This window comes from Zootoca vivipara, chromosome 5 (assembly GCF_965207765.1).
Source record: "Zootoca vivipara chromosome 5, rZooViv2.hap1.1, whole genome shotgun sequence".
NCBI classification, from domain to species: Eukaryota; Metazoa; Chordata; class Lepidosauria; order Squamata; family Lacertidae; genus Zootoca; species Zootoca vivipara.
In genome coordinates, this window is record NC_142588.1 from 62,502,722 (window position 1) to 62,520,480 (window position 17,759).

General features: G+C 45.9%; 1 protein-coding gene across 4 annotated transcripts in view; it reads right to left on the minus strand.

Moving 5' to 3' along the window:
- CROCC2 (ciliary rootlet coiled-coil, rootletin family member 2) overlaps positions 1-17,759 on the minus strand; it is an 87,283-nt gene that overhangs the window by 44,601 nt on the left and 24,923 nt on the right. For all 4 annotated transcript variants that reach the window (XM_088670792.1, XM_060274572.2, XM_035133879.3 and 1 more), the window contains 12 exons: positions 17,346-17,543; positions 15,590-15,686; positions 15,274-15,363; positions 14,459-14,674; positions 13,526-13,725; positions 11,897-12,079; positions 11,363-11,507; positions 8,327-8,473; positions 4,301-4,531; positions 2,231-2,424; positions 1,557-1,684; positions 673-842 (listed from right to left, as the gene is read on the minus strand). In XM_088670792.1, coding sequence (XP_088526918.1) covers positions 673-842; positions 1,557-1,684; positions 2,231-2,424; positions 4,301-4,531; positions 8,327-8,473; positions 11,363-11,507; positions 11,897-12,079; positions 13,526-13,725; positions 14,459-14,674; positions 15,274-15,363; positions 15,590-15,686; positions 17,346-17,543 — 1,999 coding nt within the window. The remainder of the gene's footprint in view (positions 1-672; positions 843-1,556; positions 1,685-2,230; positions 2,425-4,300; positions 4,532-8,326; positions 8,474-11,362; positions 11,508-11,896; positions 12,080-13,525; positions 13,726-14,458; positions 14,675-15,273; positions 15,364-15,589; positions 15,687-17,345; positions 17,544-17,759) is intronic.

The following is a 17,759-nucleotide window of genomic DNA, read 5'->3' on the forward strand; positions in this document are numbered from 1 at the left end:
CCCACAGCGCCACCTGGGTCCCTTACTAGGAAAATAGCTACTCCTTATTAACGTGTATTATGAAGGAAGCATTCACAATTTATACCACATGAGTGTTCTTCACAACTCATTCAATATACATATACAACTTGTGATGTGCTTGGAAATCAGCTCCTATCATCTCAAGTAGTCTTGATACCACAACAACTACAGTATAGAGAAGAAAGAACAGTTATACAGTCTCTCTCAGCACCAATGGTTGCTAGCTTCACCACCACCACATTATTATTATTATTATTATTATTATTATTATTGGCATGTTGGGAGCTGCTACGGTAGATAACTAGACTGAAGTGGGCAAACAGCAATCATCAGACAGGTTGACAGAGCACTTTAATCTGCTTGAATTGTACATACCTAAATATCCAGTATGCACTCAAGTCCCTCCCACAAAATAACAACAACAGTCTGGAGTCACCCAGAACCCGCTTATTGCTCTAACGACTATGAAAGTAACTTACAATTGAACACTAGAACTGGATTTGGTTAGTGATTTCACTCATTTCAACCATCACTGACTGCTTGGCAGGGGGTTGGACTGGATGGCCCTTGTGGTCTCTTCCAACTCTATGATTCTATGACAGTGGACTGAAGAATTTGGCTGCATAAGGGTTAGGAGTCTTCAGCACTGACCTTCTCTTTTCTGAGGCGCTCGAGGTCCTCCTCAAAACCCAGCTTCTGGTTCTTTATGACCTGTTGTAACCCTTGTTGTTCCTCAGTTATCTGGAGCTTCAACATCTCTATTTCTCGCCTCAGTGTGGTTTCTCGAAGCTCAAGCTCATGCTGGGCTTTCCCCAACTCCACTATGAAAGAAAAAACACACACCATCCAGGACAGATCTTTGGGCAACTCTTCAGTATAGGCTGTGACAACAAATTGTTTCTTCAACAGAGGGCACAATTCAGCAAGCAGTTCTTTCAGCTTCATTACTGTAATTTGAAAGTGGCTTTAAATGTCTCTTGCACCCACACTGCTTTTTTAATATAAAATACCATTTTTATAAATTGTATTGTTGCACTGTTATGTTTTATTGCATCTGGCTTTATATATGTGGTTTTAACCAAGTTGTAAGCCATCACAAAAAGATAGGATAAAGCAAATAAGTCTGGAAACCTGTTCATTGGCTGATCTTGATGCAAAATTATGTTAAATGGTAATTTGAATGTGTGTCACCAATAACCAGTTATTAGGTATAGTCAGGTATAGTCAGATAACAGGTGTGTTGTTGTTTTTTAAAAATAATAATAATTATTGGACACTTTCAGTGGTATCCCAACCACTTAACAATGGGTGTATACATATCATACGTTTAAAGCACATGTCTTCCATCAAAGACTCCTGGGAACTGTAGTTTACCTTTCACAGAGCTATGCTTCCCAACCCTCCTAACAAACTAGTTCCCAGAATTCTTTGGGGGAAGCCATGTGCTTTCAATGTATGGTTTGTGCACACCTTAAGAATTTAAAGGGAAGATTCCATGGAGTATTGAATCAGACTGAATAATGTGTGTACTATACCTTGAAGTGCCTTTCTGGCAATCTTGATGCCTTGGTTCTCTCCTTCCAGTTGTTCCTTGCGAGCTTCCAGGTGTGCTGCCAGTTCTTGTGCCTCAAAAAGGCTGGTTTCCAGGGACTCCTTCTCCACTCTAAAGCACATCAGGAAATAATCAAGGCCAGTCAATTAAGCTGCCAATGCCTGGATCCTACAGGCATCTATTTATCCACTACCCCAGAAAGCTTGTGGGCACCAAGGAGCCCCATCCACCACAGGTACTCTGCCAGCCCTGCTCACCCCACAGGAAGTCCAGAGACCAGGAAATGTGCAACAAATAAAAGGGCACCTGCCTGCAGGTTTATACTTAGCTAGCTTCCTGTGCTTCTCATTTAGCGCAGAAGCACTGAACTGAGGGGCATAGGCAGTTGCTGCCTGGACAGGCCAGAAGGGAAAAGGAAAAAATATATATTTGACTGAAACAAAGAGGAAGGCTGAAACCAAGACACTGAGCATATTATGAACTATGGTATGGTGTACAAGTGAAGCATATCCACAGGCTTATGCTTTAAAACAGGGGTGGAGCAAGGCTTACCCGGTTTAGGTTGCATGACTTTGCCTCATGCCACCCCTCCCTTAAGTTAATTTGCAAGCCAGTCTTCAGGAGACCACCAGTTGCTTCATAGCCAGTGGGCATTACCTGAGAGCATCTGCCTCCTCTGTTAACAACTTCCTGTGCCTCTCCAGCGCAGTGAGCTCCACAACCACCTGTGCCTTTTCCTTAGCCATGTCTTCCTTCTCCTGTAGCGTACGGAGCAAGGAGTCTGCTTGCATCTCCATCTCTCGGTGGCTCTGGGCCAGCTGCTCACCTAGAGTTTGCTTCTGGCTGTTCAGCTGGCAAAAAGCAGAGGGAAGTGTGTGAGAGAGCATAATGGTAACAGCAGGAAATTAAGAGCCTAATTAGGATCCCAGCTACACAGCCCTGCAAACTGGGGTGGCGGGGAGGCTCCTCCAAGTGTTGTTAAACTTCAACTACCATTAGCCTTGGGCAGCATGGAACACAGGAAGCCTCCTTCTACTGAGTCAGAACACTGATCCATCAGGCTCAGGGCTGCCTACACTGACTGGCAGAAGCTTTCCAGGATTTCAGAGAGCACTCTCTCTCATGCCAACCTGGAGATGCTGGGGCCTGAACCTGAGGTCTGAACCTGGGGTCTTCTGCATGCAACATAGTAGCTGGACCATTGAGCTACAGTCCTTCCACTCAATGGTCAAGGAGGATGGCTGAGGAGTTGTCATCCAACAATGTATGGAGAGTCACCAGCTTTCCATCCCTGATGTAAACCACTCCTCTTAAGGGCAGTAGTTTGGTAGAGCTGTGCCTCTGTCAGGAACTGGCAGGCTGCTGAGGAGTGTGTGGCAGATGCCACAGGGTCAGAGCCTGCCACAGGGGAAGGGGGCAGTGATTTATGGGGTTTGGTGCCTCCAGCAGTCAGGGCTGGAGGGAGGGAAGAGTCTGCAGAAGGAGACTGTTAAAAACAAACAAAGTGGAGCCTAATTTGAATAGTAGAGTGCCTGGCATCTGGTGAGCGGGGCTTTTGTGTTGTGCTCCGGAATCGGCCCCTCCCTTCAAGTGTTCAGTTAAGTTCAGTTAGAGAAACCATGATGTTGTTTTAGTTTTCTTCATTATTAAAGCTTTGTTTGTGAGCCGCTTACTTTTCTGAAAGAAAAGAAACTCTGCTGAAGAATGGTGGAATGCCCTAAACTGGGTGAGTGAGGGGATATTCCCAGTCTGACAGGAGGATTTTTAAATTTTATTTTAACCACCCCCACTTTCCACAACAGAGAGAGGGGAGGGGGTGAAGGACACAGGTCAGGAAATGGGGCTGGAGCAAGGTTGGGTGGAGGTGTGGTTATGATGTTGCTCCACCAGTCCAGCTCTGGGGAGGGGATGCCAGCTACTGAAGTTGGTAGAAGCATGTGTGTGTGTGTTCTGTGCACCTTAGGAGCTACCATAAGTGTGTGCCTTGTCAATAAAGAACTGAACTACCAGTCGTCTGTCCTCCTTGGGCTGAGTATGCTTAGGACAGCCTCTGAACTCAGTGGTTCTGCTGGACAGGGATCCCAAAATGGTTTGTTTGGATCAACTGTATTGCAGAAGCTTTGCCGAGTGTATCGCCAAGATGCGCTCTTGTGTCAGGGCCAACCTAGTTATTATGAGCAACCATCTGAATCAACAAGTGGCGTTTCTCACTGGAACCTTTCGCATATTATATTCTTATATTTATTTATAAAAGTCTTTTTATATTGGAGTAACGGATCCAAGCACAATAATGCTCGAGCACAAGTTATATCTCTACTGTCATCAGAGCTAAATTGGCAACTGAAATGCAATACTGTATAATGTTTTCAACACATCAAACCTCCGCATTTCCAGCAGATCAATCCTGCCAAACCAATATGTTAGCAATCATTGGGGTTGCGGGGTGGGGGGGTGGGGAATGCCAAGTGCTGCACTCCCGCTTCCCACAACTTTTGCAACCAGGATAGCAACCGAAGGGCCAAGTTTTTGTAATTCACATAATTTACTCCAAATCTCATGTTCGGCTGCAATAGGAAAGACTTAGTGATCTATCATGCCCCACTTGTCACCTCCCCAGCAGAGTGCTCACCCAGGAAGACAAAACTGATCCTAAGCCCTCTCTTATTCACATCCTTACTGTATTCTGAGGAAATAAAAAGGTACTGTGCCCTGCCCTCTGTTTCATACCTGCATTATTTGGTCCTGAAACTGGATTCTCTCCCTGTGGAGCAAGGCCACTTCCCCTTCCAGTCTCTCCTGCTTCTCTTCTGAGGCCTTGCAGTTCTGCTCCAGCCCCTGCTTCTCTGCCCTCATGCACATCAGTTCTTGCTCCAAGTGCGCCAGCTGCTCACGCCAACCGGCTTGCTCTTGTTCCAGCTCCCGCTTCCTACTTGAAAGCCTGCTCTTCTCCTCTTCAAGCTGCACAACAAGAGGAAAGACTGGGGTTTGCAGGCTCTAGAAGGGGATGATCCAGCAGGAAAACAAAAGGTGGACTAACCTTGGTGGAAGGGTAAGAGGATACATCCTTGTGGCGCTTTCACACACGACCCCTAGATTTATTGTTGAATTCAATCATTAGCACAGAAGAGAAAATGGGAGGGAGGCCTTCTGTTATTCAAATGTATATTCTGGTCAATTGGGGGGGGGTATTTTGCTTTTGCATTTGTGGTAAAAACCAATTTGGCAAAAATCTGATTACGTTTCAAGTGTAAAAATAGAGCAATAGCTCCTTTCTTTTGGCCATTTCTCCCCTCCAATGCAGAGATTCTAAGGACCAAATTATGGTCTAGTTTGCACATCCATGGGATGTGGATGGCGCTGTGGTCTAAACCAATGAACCTCTTGGGCTTGGCTATCTGAAGGTTGACGGTTCGAATCCCCGCAGCAGGGTGAGCTCCCGTTGCTCGGTCCCAGCTCCTGCCAACCTAGCAGTTCGAAAGCACGCCAAAAAGTGCAAGTAGATAAATAGGTACCACTCCGGCGGGAAGGTAAATGGCGTTTCTGTGTGCTGCTATGGTTTTGGTGTTCCGTTGCACCAGAAGCAGCTTATGCTGGCCACATGACCCAGAAAAACTGTCTGTGGACAAACATGGCCTGTAAAGCGAGATGAGCGCCGCAATCTCAGAGTCGTCTGCGACTGGACTTAACTGCCAGGGGTCCTTTATCTTTACCTTTTTGCACATCTCTTCAAACTAAACACTGATTTAAAGGAGAACACACAGTGCAGTCGTACACACCGCTGACATAATGACTCTTCTCTCCTCCCTCTCCTGCCGTGTTGACAGGAGCAAACCCATGGTCTGGCTTAGCGTTACGTCCAAACCCAGGATTGTGGCTTATTTCTCTCCAAACAAAGCATGAATGGTAAACGATGTTTGCGCTTGGCTTACAGCTCATGGGTAGAGCTATAAGAAGGCAGTGGTTTCCGTTCCAACTTGTGCTTGTCAGAATCAGTGCCGTTTATTTTTCAGTGCAGTTATTTGTTTCGCTGACCAGTATTTAACGTAAGTTACATAAGTTTACATAAGTATTTCTGGAACTTACATTCATTTCAATGTAAAGGAAATGTCAAAACAATGCTTTTTTAAAAAAGTCATTCATTGCATACCATTTGCAGAGTTAGAAAAGCAACACAATGCGAACCAATACTGGTCAGACTCACTAGACAGAATTCCATCCCTGACCACAAATGAATGTGTGGACTGCATCAATTTCCGCTTCTTTTTCAGTTTTCATTAGAATTTTCCAACACCCCTACTTGTAGTTTGTTTGGGGGAAACAACTCATGAGTTCAGAAATTCAATTTCATTGTACACAGGTTGTACAATGACAATAAAGTTGTTGTTGTTATCATTTACTCCTAGCAGGGTGCCATCAGAAGGAGTGGAGTGGAGCAAAATGCCTGCGGTTTCAGCAGTGTGCACCAGCATTCACCTTTAAACCATAAGTTTAGTTTACGGTAATTATTGTTTGAGGTGACATGCAAATGAGGCCTAAATGCTAAATGTGACATAAATTGTGTGAATGCAATTAACACATTTCAGAAAACCTAAACAACAGTCGCAGGGCAGGGGAAGAGGGGCAAACAGCAGTGAGACCACAATATACGGGAAGGCTTTATCCTTCTCCACTTGTAGTCTAAATGAAAATTGGCTTCCCAAGCTGCTATTTGAAGAAGGAAGGTTGCCTTCCCATTCTCTGCAGTGTCTGTCTGTCTGTCTGTCTTTAGTTGCTATTCACAATTTTAAAAATATGCACATTAATTGCATTAAGTCCATTAAAAGCACATCTAGATTGAACCAAACCTCCTACCATCAGTTCTCATTCTGTTCCCTCTGTTTGGGCCTGGTTTTGCTCAAATACTGTACTCCAGTGGACATATTTAAGCACTGTCAATCAAAAGGACCTTCTAGTAAAGTAGATCCACTTAAGCCAGCTCAGTTTCTGATTCACAATTTCAACCATGCAGAAACGTTGGGGGTAATTCTGGACTCTGGATTTCCCTTCCTTTTGCTTTCCTTCCTTACCCCCCGCCCCCCACTTGCACAAATGAATGGTGACAGGAAAGGTTTTGCTTCAATTTCCCCCCAAACTGAGCAGGCGCTTCAATGAGGGCACAGTCTTGAAGGCTACGATAGCAGTGCTTGGGTGAATTTTCCCATGTGCTTGTTGTAGGCAGCTTACAAGCTTCCATTAGGCAGCAATAGCATGCTTGAAGTCTTCCGGAAGTTATAAATGCTGTTGGCATAAGCTGTGGAGTGTGTGAGCACTCTTGAGTCCCCCCCATTTCAGGCCTCACTGCAAGTTACAAGCTCTTGGCGGTTACAAGCCCCGCAGGGATGATGGTGCTCATGAGGCCGAAAGCTTTCTGGCACACCATGGGTTTAAGGAGGCTGACAGGAAAGTGTGCATTTTGGCAGCCAGCGAAACCACTGAGGAGAGCTTTGTTTGCTCTGAGCAAGGGACACTCGGGGACAGACAGGCAAACCGGGATTCAAGGCATGCTCTTCCAGGATATGGCTACCACAGTTTTAGGATTAAAAAAAAGGCTTAGACTAGGACTCGGGGTAGTTGTATTTTGTTTTTGAATTTACATATGACAGGGTCAAAGAAGATGAGACAACAGAAGTCCATTACAGTGGTACCTCGGGTTACAGACGCTTCAGGTTACAGACTCCGCTAACCCGGAAGTAATCCCTCAGGTTAAGAACTTTGCTTCAGGATGAGAACAGAAATCGTGTGGCGGCAGCGGGAGGCCCCATTAGCTAAAGTGGTACCTCAGGTTAAGAACAGTTTCAGCTTAAGAACAGACCTCTAGAACGAATTAAGTTATTAACCCGAGGTACCACTGTATTGGATCTTCCATATTGTTACACTTATGGAAAGTGATGGTGGTATGTGTGTGTTGGACTGCAACCCTGATATTAAGGGAGGAGAGAATTAGCTCTCTCTGACACATACAATGTTTTCCTGATAATCACCCCCCCTTCCCCAGTTGCTATTTGCCCTATTAGGGGAAATGTAAAGTATCATACAAAAATGCTATACTAACCGGATAAACAGCAGCTTCAGAGAGTTTGCCCAGGTATGTTGGCATTGGCAATGGGGGTGAGCGGGTAACAGACCCTCTCCCAGCAACAAGGTCCCAATTAGAGTTCCCTACTCCTCCCCACACCTTGTAGACAGCTGTTTTTAACATTTTACACTGATGAGAGATTCCATTCTATTCTCCTTTAGTTTAACTCTCATTCTATCACGAGGCAGAGACAGCACTACTCCAAGGTTCACAGCAGTTTCCTAACTTCTTCCTAACACAACTAGAAGTGATCATTTTAAATCTTGGGCTCTGCTAAATCGTTTGCAGCATGCTGTTTGTAGCCCTCAAGGTGATTGTTATACCAGGGGTACAATCTGTTATCGCACCCCACTGGCGGAGGAAGAAGAGTGCAGGGGGAGCGCACTGCCCCCCGAGCTCAGCACCACTCCCCCACAGGCGGCGCGTCATGCCCCCGCCTGCTCTCTGTCCCCCTGGTGCCGGAGCATGAAGCTCCGCCACTGTCTCACCCTCCACCACACTTAGAGCTGACTCAGATCCTCTGCCAGAGGCAGTTGACTTCACTTGCCCAATGGTAGGGCCAGCTGTGCCTACACGCTCACATAAGCAGTGGCTACACTCAGCTACACCCCCTGCTACAGCCTGGCTGTCTTTGTTACCTGTAGAATTATGCGGTTGAGGCTGACTTTGTCATGAGCCAGCCCTTCGTTCAGAGCACCCATCTTGGCTAACGAGTCTCTCAGCACAGCGTCTTCCGATTTCATCTTGTGTATGGAGAGCTCAAGGTTAGCACTGGTGGCTTTAACCTGAGGAGGAAATTAAGATACTGAATTTCACCTCCAACTCCAGGCTACTTCCCCTTCAAGGCATAGCAATGGTGCCTCAGATGAGAATCTCTGCTTTAGGGAACAGAGGTCCACAAACTCATGCCTAATTAACTTTATGGGGTAATCCGAATTTGACGATAGATACCGTAGGCAGCCTTTTCCATGGAAGAAATGGGTCAGTTGTGGAATTTATACATTAAATCAGCTGGTTGGCATTTTGGTTGTCGTCTTCTATATTGTTGTTTAAATATCATTTATTGACTGCTGAATGGCAGCATCTTCAATTACATTTGTCGGTGTCTATTTGTGCTTCAGCATCTCCTAAATGGTTAGATCAAATGATTGGATCTTCTCAGAAAGCTAAATCCACGAATGCTGCTTATAATACTTATTGGACCTTTATAAAGTAGATTTTAGGAACTTGGGAGAGTTGTGGAATAGGTAATTAGAATGTGCTATAAAACCCAAACAATGGGAAACTGCTTTAGAATCTATACTGGAGGTTCTCTAGATTTGAAATTGAGACTGAACCTGCAAAAAAACAATAATGAAGCTGTTTGATGAATACTACACTCCACAACAAGTTGTACAGGAAGACATGGTCCAATCCAGATAGATGCTGGAAGTGTAATGCTAAAAGGGCCTTGTTGAGGCATATGATGTGGGCACATCCAGTGAGAAATATTATTTTTGATCTGAAGTTGCTGTCCACGTAAATTTTGCATGGGCAAAATATTTGATATTTACAGATGTTCAGGTACTTTTAAACTACAGTATATTACTACAGTTTGGGGATTAATAGCAGGAAAACAAGAGTGAATGTTTTGAGCCTTTATGGCCAAGAGACTTATACTTCAAACCTGAAAGAATAAATACGCACTATCTAATCCACAGAGCCTAGGGTTTGCCGATCAGAAGGTCGGCGGTTCGAATCCCCGCAATGGGGTGAGCTCCCGTTGCTCGGTCCCAGCTCCTGCCCACCTAGCAGTTCAAAAGCACATCAAGTGCAAGTAGATAAATAGGTACTGCTCCAGTGGGAAGGTAAACGGTGTTTCCATGAGCTGCTCTGGTTCATCAGAAGCGGCTTAGTCATGCTGGCCACATGACCCAGAAGCTGTACGCCGGCTCCCTCGGCCAGTAAAGCGAGATGAGCACCGCAACCCCAAAGTCGTCCGCAACTGGACCTAATGGTCAGGGGTCCCGTTACCTTTACCTTTTATCCATTATGTAGTAGTCTGAGGACCTCCTCTCTTTTGCCACATTTGAACATTTTATTATTATTACTCTGTGTGTTTAAAATCTATCATTGAGGTTTTTTCTTTGTTAAATATATCTATATCTGTATATGGCTTGTGCCAAACTTTTTTTAAAAAGGGTCTATTTGTCCATTCCACATTCAATTTAATACCAATCAGTGCCTTTTAAAAAAACAAAAAACACCTTGAAACTGAGAAAAGGAAGAGGGAATCCTTAGCATTTGTGCATACAAAAGTTAACACTATATTTTTCTTTAAGATCAAGTTCATTACATAACCAGGCAATATTATGTTAGGAAAATATAGTTTCCCCCCTGAAAGTTCATTCTAGCCAAAGTGTGGGTGGCAAAGAGATATGCTACTCACTTCAGCAGAGCCAATCTGAGCTGCTAGGGCAGTGTTCATAGGAGTGTTTTTTACCAAAATAGTTACTCATTCAGGGCCTGCCCTAACACTTTATTGGACCATGGCCTTGGCAGGCACATTATTTCCAAGAAAAGAGATTAAACTTAGCACACAGTTTACTGTTTTCAAATATCAAGCCCTGATGATGTGATGGCATGCAATGGTACCTCACCCACAGTTCTGCTTTCCCCTTAAAACATAAGGGACCGAAGCTGTCAGGAATGAAATTTGGTTCTTCTAGAGTGCTGGATTGTCTCAGATTCAGTAATGCTGCCCTCCTGGCTAAGTCTCTGGGATTCACAGTCAACTGTCAGCACCGGGTATCAAGATACAACAGCTATTATTTTACATTCATTCTCTTTTCCCTTCCTCCAAACCAGGCACTAATAGAAGCCCACGCGGAAAGCAAATATTCAGTGACATTTTCCAGAGTAAAAGGGCACTATGCCTTTCTGCCTGGCATGGCTTTGCAATAAACCAAGCTCCCGGGACTTTTGGCCAAGGGGCTTTCCCATAAAACCCTGGAACCCAACCATTACAGATCTATGGTCTTAGCCTGCTGTGGCAATACTAGCCTCTCCCTCCAGACTCCCTGGTACTAGAAGTGGACAGCGACAGACTACCAGTTGCACTAAGTTGCTGCTATTGTTGCTTTGCTTGTTGCCCAGGGAACTCTTATTATGGGGTGGCTAATAAACTGAATTAACGATGATTAAAAACACATTTCCTGAAAAGTTCAAGGTGGCTAAACAAGAAATATACAAAAACAATAAATGTTTTACAACTTGTGCTTTGTACCTTTGCCTCCCAAGTCTCTGTACTTGCTGCCAGTCGAGTCCTGCTTTCGCACAACCTCTGGACTTAGCTGCTGCCTGTTCCTATCCTTGACTTTGGACAATCCCATACTTTGTTCTTAAGGCTGTCGCCGCTTTTCTTTAATTGGCTTTCTTTCCCATCTGACTACACAAGGCTATGCATGATAAAATCCTTTTATAGCTTTTACAATGCTATATGTAATTACTTCACATATAGAAAAGTCAAGATTTTGTTTTCCAAGAAAAGCAAATAGATGCTGGGGGGGGGGGGGTTTGGGGGCCATGTCAGCAATAGTTAGAAACATAAGGGGGAGGACAATATCCTCAAGTTAGGGCAACAGACAGGAGGAGAGTTATTTGGCATATGGAATGTGCCTATTGGCCACCCTTACTTTGGAAAGTGCTCCGCTCAAGCCTTCCTTCGCACTCTCTAGCATATCCTTCTCCAGCATGGCTTGGTTCAAAGACTCCTTGACTGTCACCAGCTCTTTCTTCAGGGCAGACATCCTTTCCTCAAGCTGCTCCAGGGATCTTTGCCTGAGGAAGAAGAAAAGGTCTAACTATGCCTTGCACCAACCAAGCCAGATTACGCTTAACTCATTGTGTTGATACACCTTGGGATGCCAATTAATGTCGTTGGGGTTCAGTTTTTTCTTTCCATTATTGCAGCTATCTTTCATGACCACATCCTTCTTGTTCCCCAGCAACCGGCACGCAGAGGCTCACTGCTTCTGAGGCAGAATACAGCTATCATGACTTGCAGCGCTGATAATTCACACGAACTACGGCCAATATTATTAGCAAAGGCTATCTATCTGCCCAAGTGTGAGAATCTGGAAAAGTCCTGCCATGTCTTTGAAGACCAGCACAGAGAGCAGGATTGCCTTGTGCATCAAAGCACCAGGGACACAACTGCAGCACCTCACCCCCGCTCCAGCTCCTTCTTCGTTCTCTCCCTTTCCTTAATGACATCCTCCTTCTGTTCTTCCAGGAGCTTTCGCTGTCTCTGCAGCTCTCCATTCATAGTCTTCAGCCGCTCCACCTCCAGATGGGAGGAATCGAGCTGCTGATTCAGGCTTTCCACTGCCATTTCTGCTGCCTCCTTCTCTCTGGGGAGTGAAAAACAAACAAACAAAATATGAGCAACCTGGGGTCAAGATAATGCACCCTGAAAACAGGCCCCCGTTTGTCTTGGGGTAGAAATACATGCTCTGCTTCCTCCACATGCATTTAGTGACCAACCACCACTTCTCTTTCGCAAGTGGGTGGGCTTACTTGCTTGCAGAGAAGGGGCAGGCAGGAGGAAGGCAATTAATCCTGCCCCACCAAAGGCCTTGAACAGAAAAAAAAGTTTTCCAGTGGCAGGGGACAAAATAAAAAAAGATAGTGCAAAGCAACTAAAAGCCATCAATTCAGACCCTCTACCAAAAGCCAGGAGTACTGAATGCTGCAATTCATACTCAAATATTCTGTAGCATGAAATGTATCTGCAGCAAAAATGCCTCTATCAACCTACCTGCCTGTCCATCCATTGTATTTGTACACTCCTCATACAACTTAGTGCAGCTTTCCCCAACCAGTTGTAGTCCAAAAATATCTGGAGGGCACCAGGTAGGGGAAGGCTGATTTAGTGAATCCTTCAAATAATTGAAGCAGGGGCAAGGAGGGGGAACCTGTCAAAATGCAGCAAAAGTTCTTCTTTTAAATCCCCAACAAGGAACAATAAAGCAGGTGCCACTCTATGCTACCCAAAGACCTTCCTGGGAGAAATTAATTTCACACATACTCTTTTATATGCGTCGAAGATAAATAACACTGCAGTAATACTGTTGGGGCTATTGTGGAGAGGCATTTGATAACCTTTGGCAGCAACGAATGCTGATGCATGTTATTCCCAAAGACGGTGTTTCATCATCACTTTAAGAATCACTTTTCATCTCTTTGGCTGACAATCACAACAGAAATGGGTGCAGAGGTGTGAAATCACATCATCAGAACAAGAGACCCCTTTATGTTACTACGGAAAAGTGAGTTGTACAATATTCCTCATCCACCCACCAACCCAAGTCAAACTGTATCATGAATGTGCTGCCCTTAGGTAAGCACAGGGGCTGCCTTATACTGAGTCACACAGTTAGCCTATGTAGTTCAGTATCTTCTACACACACCAGTTTTTGCCACTGTGGCACCTCCAGATGTGCTGGGCTGGTGCTGATGGGAGTTGCTATTCAAAACATCTGGAGGGGACCAGGTTGGCAGAGGCTGGTCTACACTGACCGGCAGTGGCTCGCTAGGAGTCTTTCCCAGCCATGCCTGGAGATGCCACGGACTAAATGCAACACATATGCTCTTATCTCTGAGCTGTGGACCCTCCTTGGATGTGAATGGGTGGGTGGCATAGGGAGTTTCCAATCACTGACGCGTCACTGCAGAGGGTGATGGCTTCCTTTCCGAGACACTTATTTGAAGGTCACAATCTACTTAACCACCTGAAGGACTGAGGCAGAGGCGTGTCCCTCAAAAGCATTAACAGATCTGAAGGCTCCCTCTTTCACCTTCCTAGCACCTCCACTGAGGCTTTCCAGCGTTGCAGTTCCCTCCTGCAATCCTCCAGTGACCGGCTCAGCTCTTCACATTCCTGCCTCTCTTCCTGCAGCCGCTGTTTTGCTGCCTGCGCTTCCTGCTGGCAGTCAGCGAGCTGCTTCTTGACAGTTCCCAGGACATCCTGGCAAGACTCCAGCTGCACACGCAACTCCTGTTCATTAAAAAAGAGGGGGGGGGGAGCAAGCAAGCAGGAAGCCCCTTCCACATCATACAACACAATATGCACGGGGGGGGGGGGTTTACCCCATTTAACAGTTGGGCAAGTGCTGTGATCAACACCTTCACTGACGCTGAGGAGCTGAGTATAGCCAGAGAAGCTGGATTTTGCAAATAAATACAGAAATCTGTGGTTTGGGTAAACCCAAAATGTGCAGAAGAGGCATTGCATTCCTATCTCTGAAAGCTGGTTTCCTGAGCTCCACCATTCGGCTATGCTGCCTGCATGCACGAGGGGTATGGGTGGACACTAAGAGCCATTGCAAAAGGTTGTTGCAGCTGTTGCCCTGACAAAGGCCAGGATGGGGGCGGGGTGAAGGGTTCCTGTGGCAGCCGGTGCACTAAGAGCCCCAGGGGATGGCGGAAGGAGCCCATTTCTCTTGGAGAAATCCAGCAAGGTCAGGGCAGTGTGGGTGAAGCAGCAAAAGGGCCGGATTTGGTGCACCTGCACAGCACCAACCTCACTGTCTCGCCTTTCCTAGTAAGTGACGCTGCAGTTGGGAGGCTATTGTTGCAGCACCTCCTGGTTTCAATACTCTGTGAAATTTACAGTTTTATACATATTTTGAAATAACTGTAAGGTAGAAGCATTAGATGACTGTATCACTGTTCTCTCTCTCTCTCTCTCTCTTTTAAGATTTATAACCGTAAACTCAAGATATCCAAACCTGCTCATGCTGCTGTGATTTCTGGATAGCAGCACGAACTGCTTGCAGTGCTGCATTCTGAAGCGATGAAGGGTGTGCCCGGGAGGGTGATACCCGCCGGCGGTGGGGAGAGGTGGAGCGCCGAGGGGACGTCTGCCATAGGGCGTCTTCCTCTGACGAGGTTCTTGTACTTTCCAAGGAACCGAGTCCTGTGCTCTTGGATTCAGACAAAGCCAGCTAGGAGGAGAGTTGAGAGGAAGTGAATGCCAGTCAAATCAATCACAAGTTATTATACCGTAATGAGACTGGGGTTGAACTAAGTGGGTTCCCCGCATCCCCCACCCTAACTCTGTGAGACTATGGTTGTAAAAAAGAGACTGCTAAAGAGGCCTGGCAGATTCCAACGCAGATCTATGAGATTTACTGGGTCTGGATCGGGCTAGAGGTTCGTGTCTATGGACAGAGACTTTACATTTTGGGTAAGTTAACACTGCTGGCAGCCACCAATGATGGAAAACAAACTTAGCCCGTGTTCAAAATGGCTGCAGACTGCCCACCACTGATGCATGTCCAGAAGCCCAATGGAGGATGGTGAGTGCCATCAACAAATAGTGGTAGTGAGAGAGAAAGCAGGTTGTGGTCTATAGGTTTCTCTCTCACTATAGCGCCCTTTAATTTCAGCTGGGCTTGTGTAAGAACTTCCTAGTGAATCGAGCATCAATTTCTACTCAAGTTAGATGTCTACCATCAAATTACACAGAGTGAGTCAGAGTCGTCTTGTGAACGAATATATAACAATTTAACTGGATTACAGGGTAGGTAAAAGTTTTGCACACCTTTGTGATGCTGTTCAAGCTATGTTGCAAATATTCGATTTCTTCTTTCAGGTCCTTCACCTCTTCTAGATCTCCAATCTTACTGGCCTCCTAGTGTTCAAAGATAAGCAGTTTCTCAGAAATGGACATGGGGAAAGGGCACAGAAAGTATGAGAAGTCAGGTGTGTGTGTGTGTGTGTGTGTGTGTGTGTGTGTGGCAGTGCAAGCCAGTGTGTATGTATTAGGCCGTGCATTCCTGTGAGGATGTATATGTTGGTAAGGCTATGTGTGTTTGCCTGAGAGAGTGATAGAAAGGGGGGTTTGTGGGTACGTATACCAATTTCTGAATGTCCATTTTTAGGGCAGAGATGGTCTTCTCTTTCTTTGCGTTCTGTTCTTTAAGTTTATCTCCTAACATGGTCAACTCTGCAATCCTGTAAGACACAAAGCAGGCATAGGTGGCAGATTGATCAGGAGTGAAAACATAAGACCTCAAAAGACTCAATTCTTCATACTCTTGGGATCGTTAAACCACCAATTCACACATCACATTAAAAAGATACATGGTCAGGGGCTGACAACAATTTTTAAGAGCTGAAAGTAGCTTCAGAAAGGCTTCCCTTCCCACTATGTACTGTCCTGGACAAGTTCACACAAGGACTGGGAGAAAGGAGATTCAGCAAGAGGTCTTGGTTGATGGATTGATGAAGAGAACAGTCAATAAGAATCCAGATGGTGTGGCCCCAATCCAAGATCAAGAACCAATGGAGAACAAGAGCTGTCAGATTTACAGTTTATATTACCCCCCCCCCCCAGATATCCGAGAGAGCAGACAACTTTTCCCAATAGTTCCTAGGTCCCAGTTCGCCTTTATATCCTCCCTGGACCAAGCTACTCCTTACAGGCTCTGCCCCACTCCCCGAGGAGCAGAGAGCCTCAAAGAGTAGTCCTCTGGGCTAGAACCAAGCACTCCATTGCCTCTCTGTTACTTCTTGCCAATGGTGTTGGTTGCACTGGCAGCTGAGCACTAGGAAGCTTTTGTTCCTGAGTGTGCTAGTCCCTTCGAGAATCCAGCTTGGGGACTTGCTATCTCCAAGGAGCTCACCTTGCAGGGGATGCTGGCTTGAGGTGCTCCTTGCTATTCAATTTGGGCACCACCGTGCCAGCTTGCATCAATGGCTCTACTGACCTGGCTGCCAGCTCTTCCTTTGTTTCAGTGCCTTAGTCACTGCTCACAGTTGAGATTGTGACATGCAAATATGTTTCTTTGTTTTGTCCCAATGCCAATGCTTCTGGGTTACCGGAAGCAAAAGCTGGGTATGCATAAACATCACAGACAGTGCCCCCTCCATTAAAATTGCCTTCCATTCTAAGAGAGCCAGTGTGGTGTAGTGACTAGAGTGCTGGATTAGGACCTGAGGGACTAAGAATATAAAAGGAGCCCTGCTGGATCAGCTCATCTAGTCCAGCATCCTGTTCTCACAGTGGCCAACCAGTTGCCCATGCAAAGCCTGTAAGTAGGACAGGAATGCAATAGCACTCTGCCCACCTGCAATTCCCAGCAACTGGCATTCAGAGACATAGTTCCTCTGGCAGTGGAGGCAGAACATAGCCACCGTGATTTAGTAGCTGTTAATAGCCTTGTCCTCCATGCATTTGTCCAATCCTCTTTTAAAGTTCGTGGCCATCACAAGTTCCGTAGTTTAACTACGTGCCGTGCGAAGGAAGTGCAAATCCCCACTCAGCCATGAAGTGCACTGGACGACCTTGGGCTAGTCACCGTCTCTCAGCCTAACCTACTTCACAGGGTTGTTGTTATCAGGATAAAATGGAGAGGGAGACAAGCGTGTACACCACCTTGAGGTTTTCGGAGGAAAGGTGGAATATAAATGCAATGATAACAGCAATAACAACACATTATTGTGCCATGATTCACAGGTCATACTCAGGGTGGACCCACTGGAATCCCTTGACTAACAAGCTCATTGCAATCAGCGGGTTGATTCTGCTCGATATAGCAATGGGCAAGCTTTTACCCCACTTTAAAAGTGTGTGCCCCAAAGACCAGAGGCACCTGCGAATGCTCTTCTAACCTGGAGTTCAGTTCAGCTTTCTCTCCATCCCACTGGCTCTGCAGCTGGATCATCTCCCGGACTTTCTCCCGAAGCTGCTTCTCCAGCAAACAGGTGGAGCTGCTTTCAGAGAGGCGCAGGTTGGAATCCAAGTTGAGGCAGGCGGTCTGGAGGCGGCGGGCAGCTCTTGCCATGTCGGTCCCTGCCTCAGCGAGACCTCTGGTAATGAGGGAGTTAAAATCTTTTCTCATTCAGCATTCACACATTTTGTCTCTGGCAAGGCCAGCTGAGAGCCAGAAGTTCCCGCTGAAAGCTGGGATGGGTTCTATTTAGAGTTAGGCCATAGGGCCACGGTTTTCAGATATATTAATGTAAGACGAACCTCCTGGATCAGGTCATTGCTCCATCTAGTCCAGCATCCTGTTTTTGCAGCGG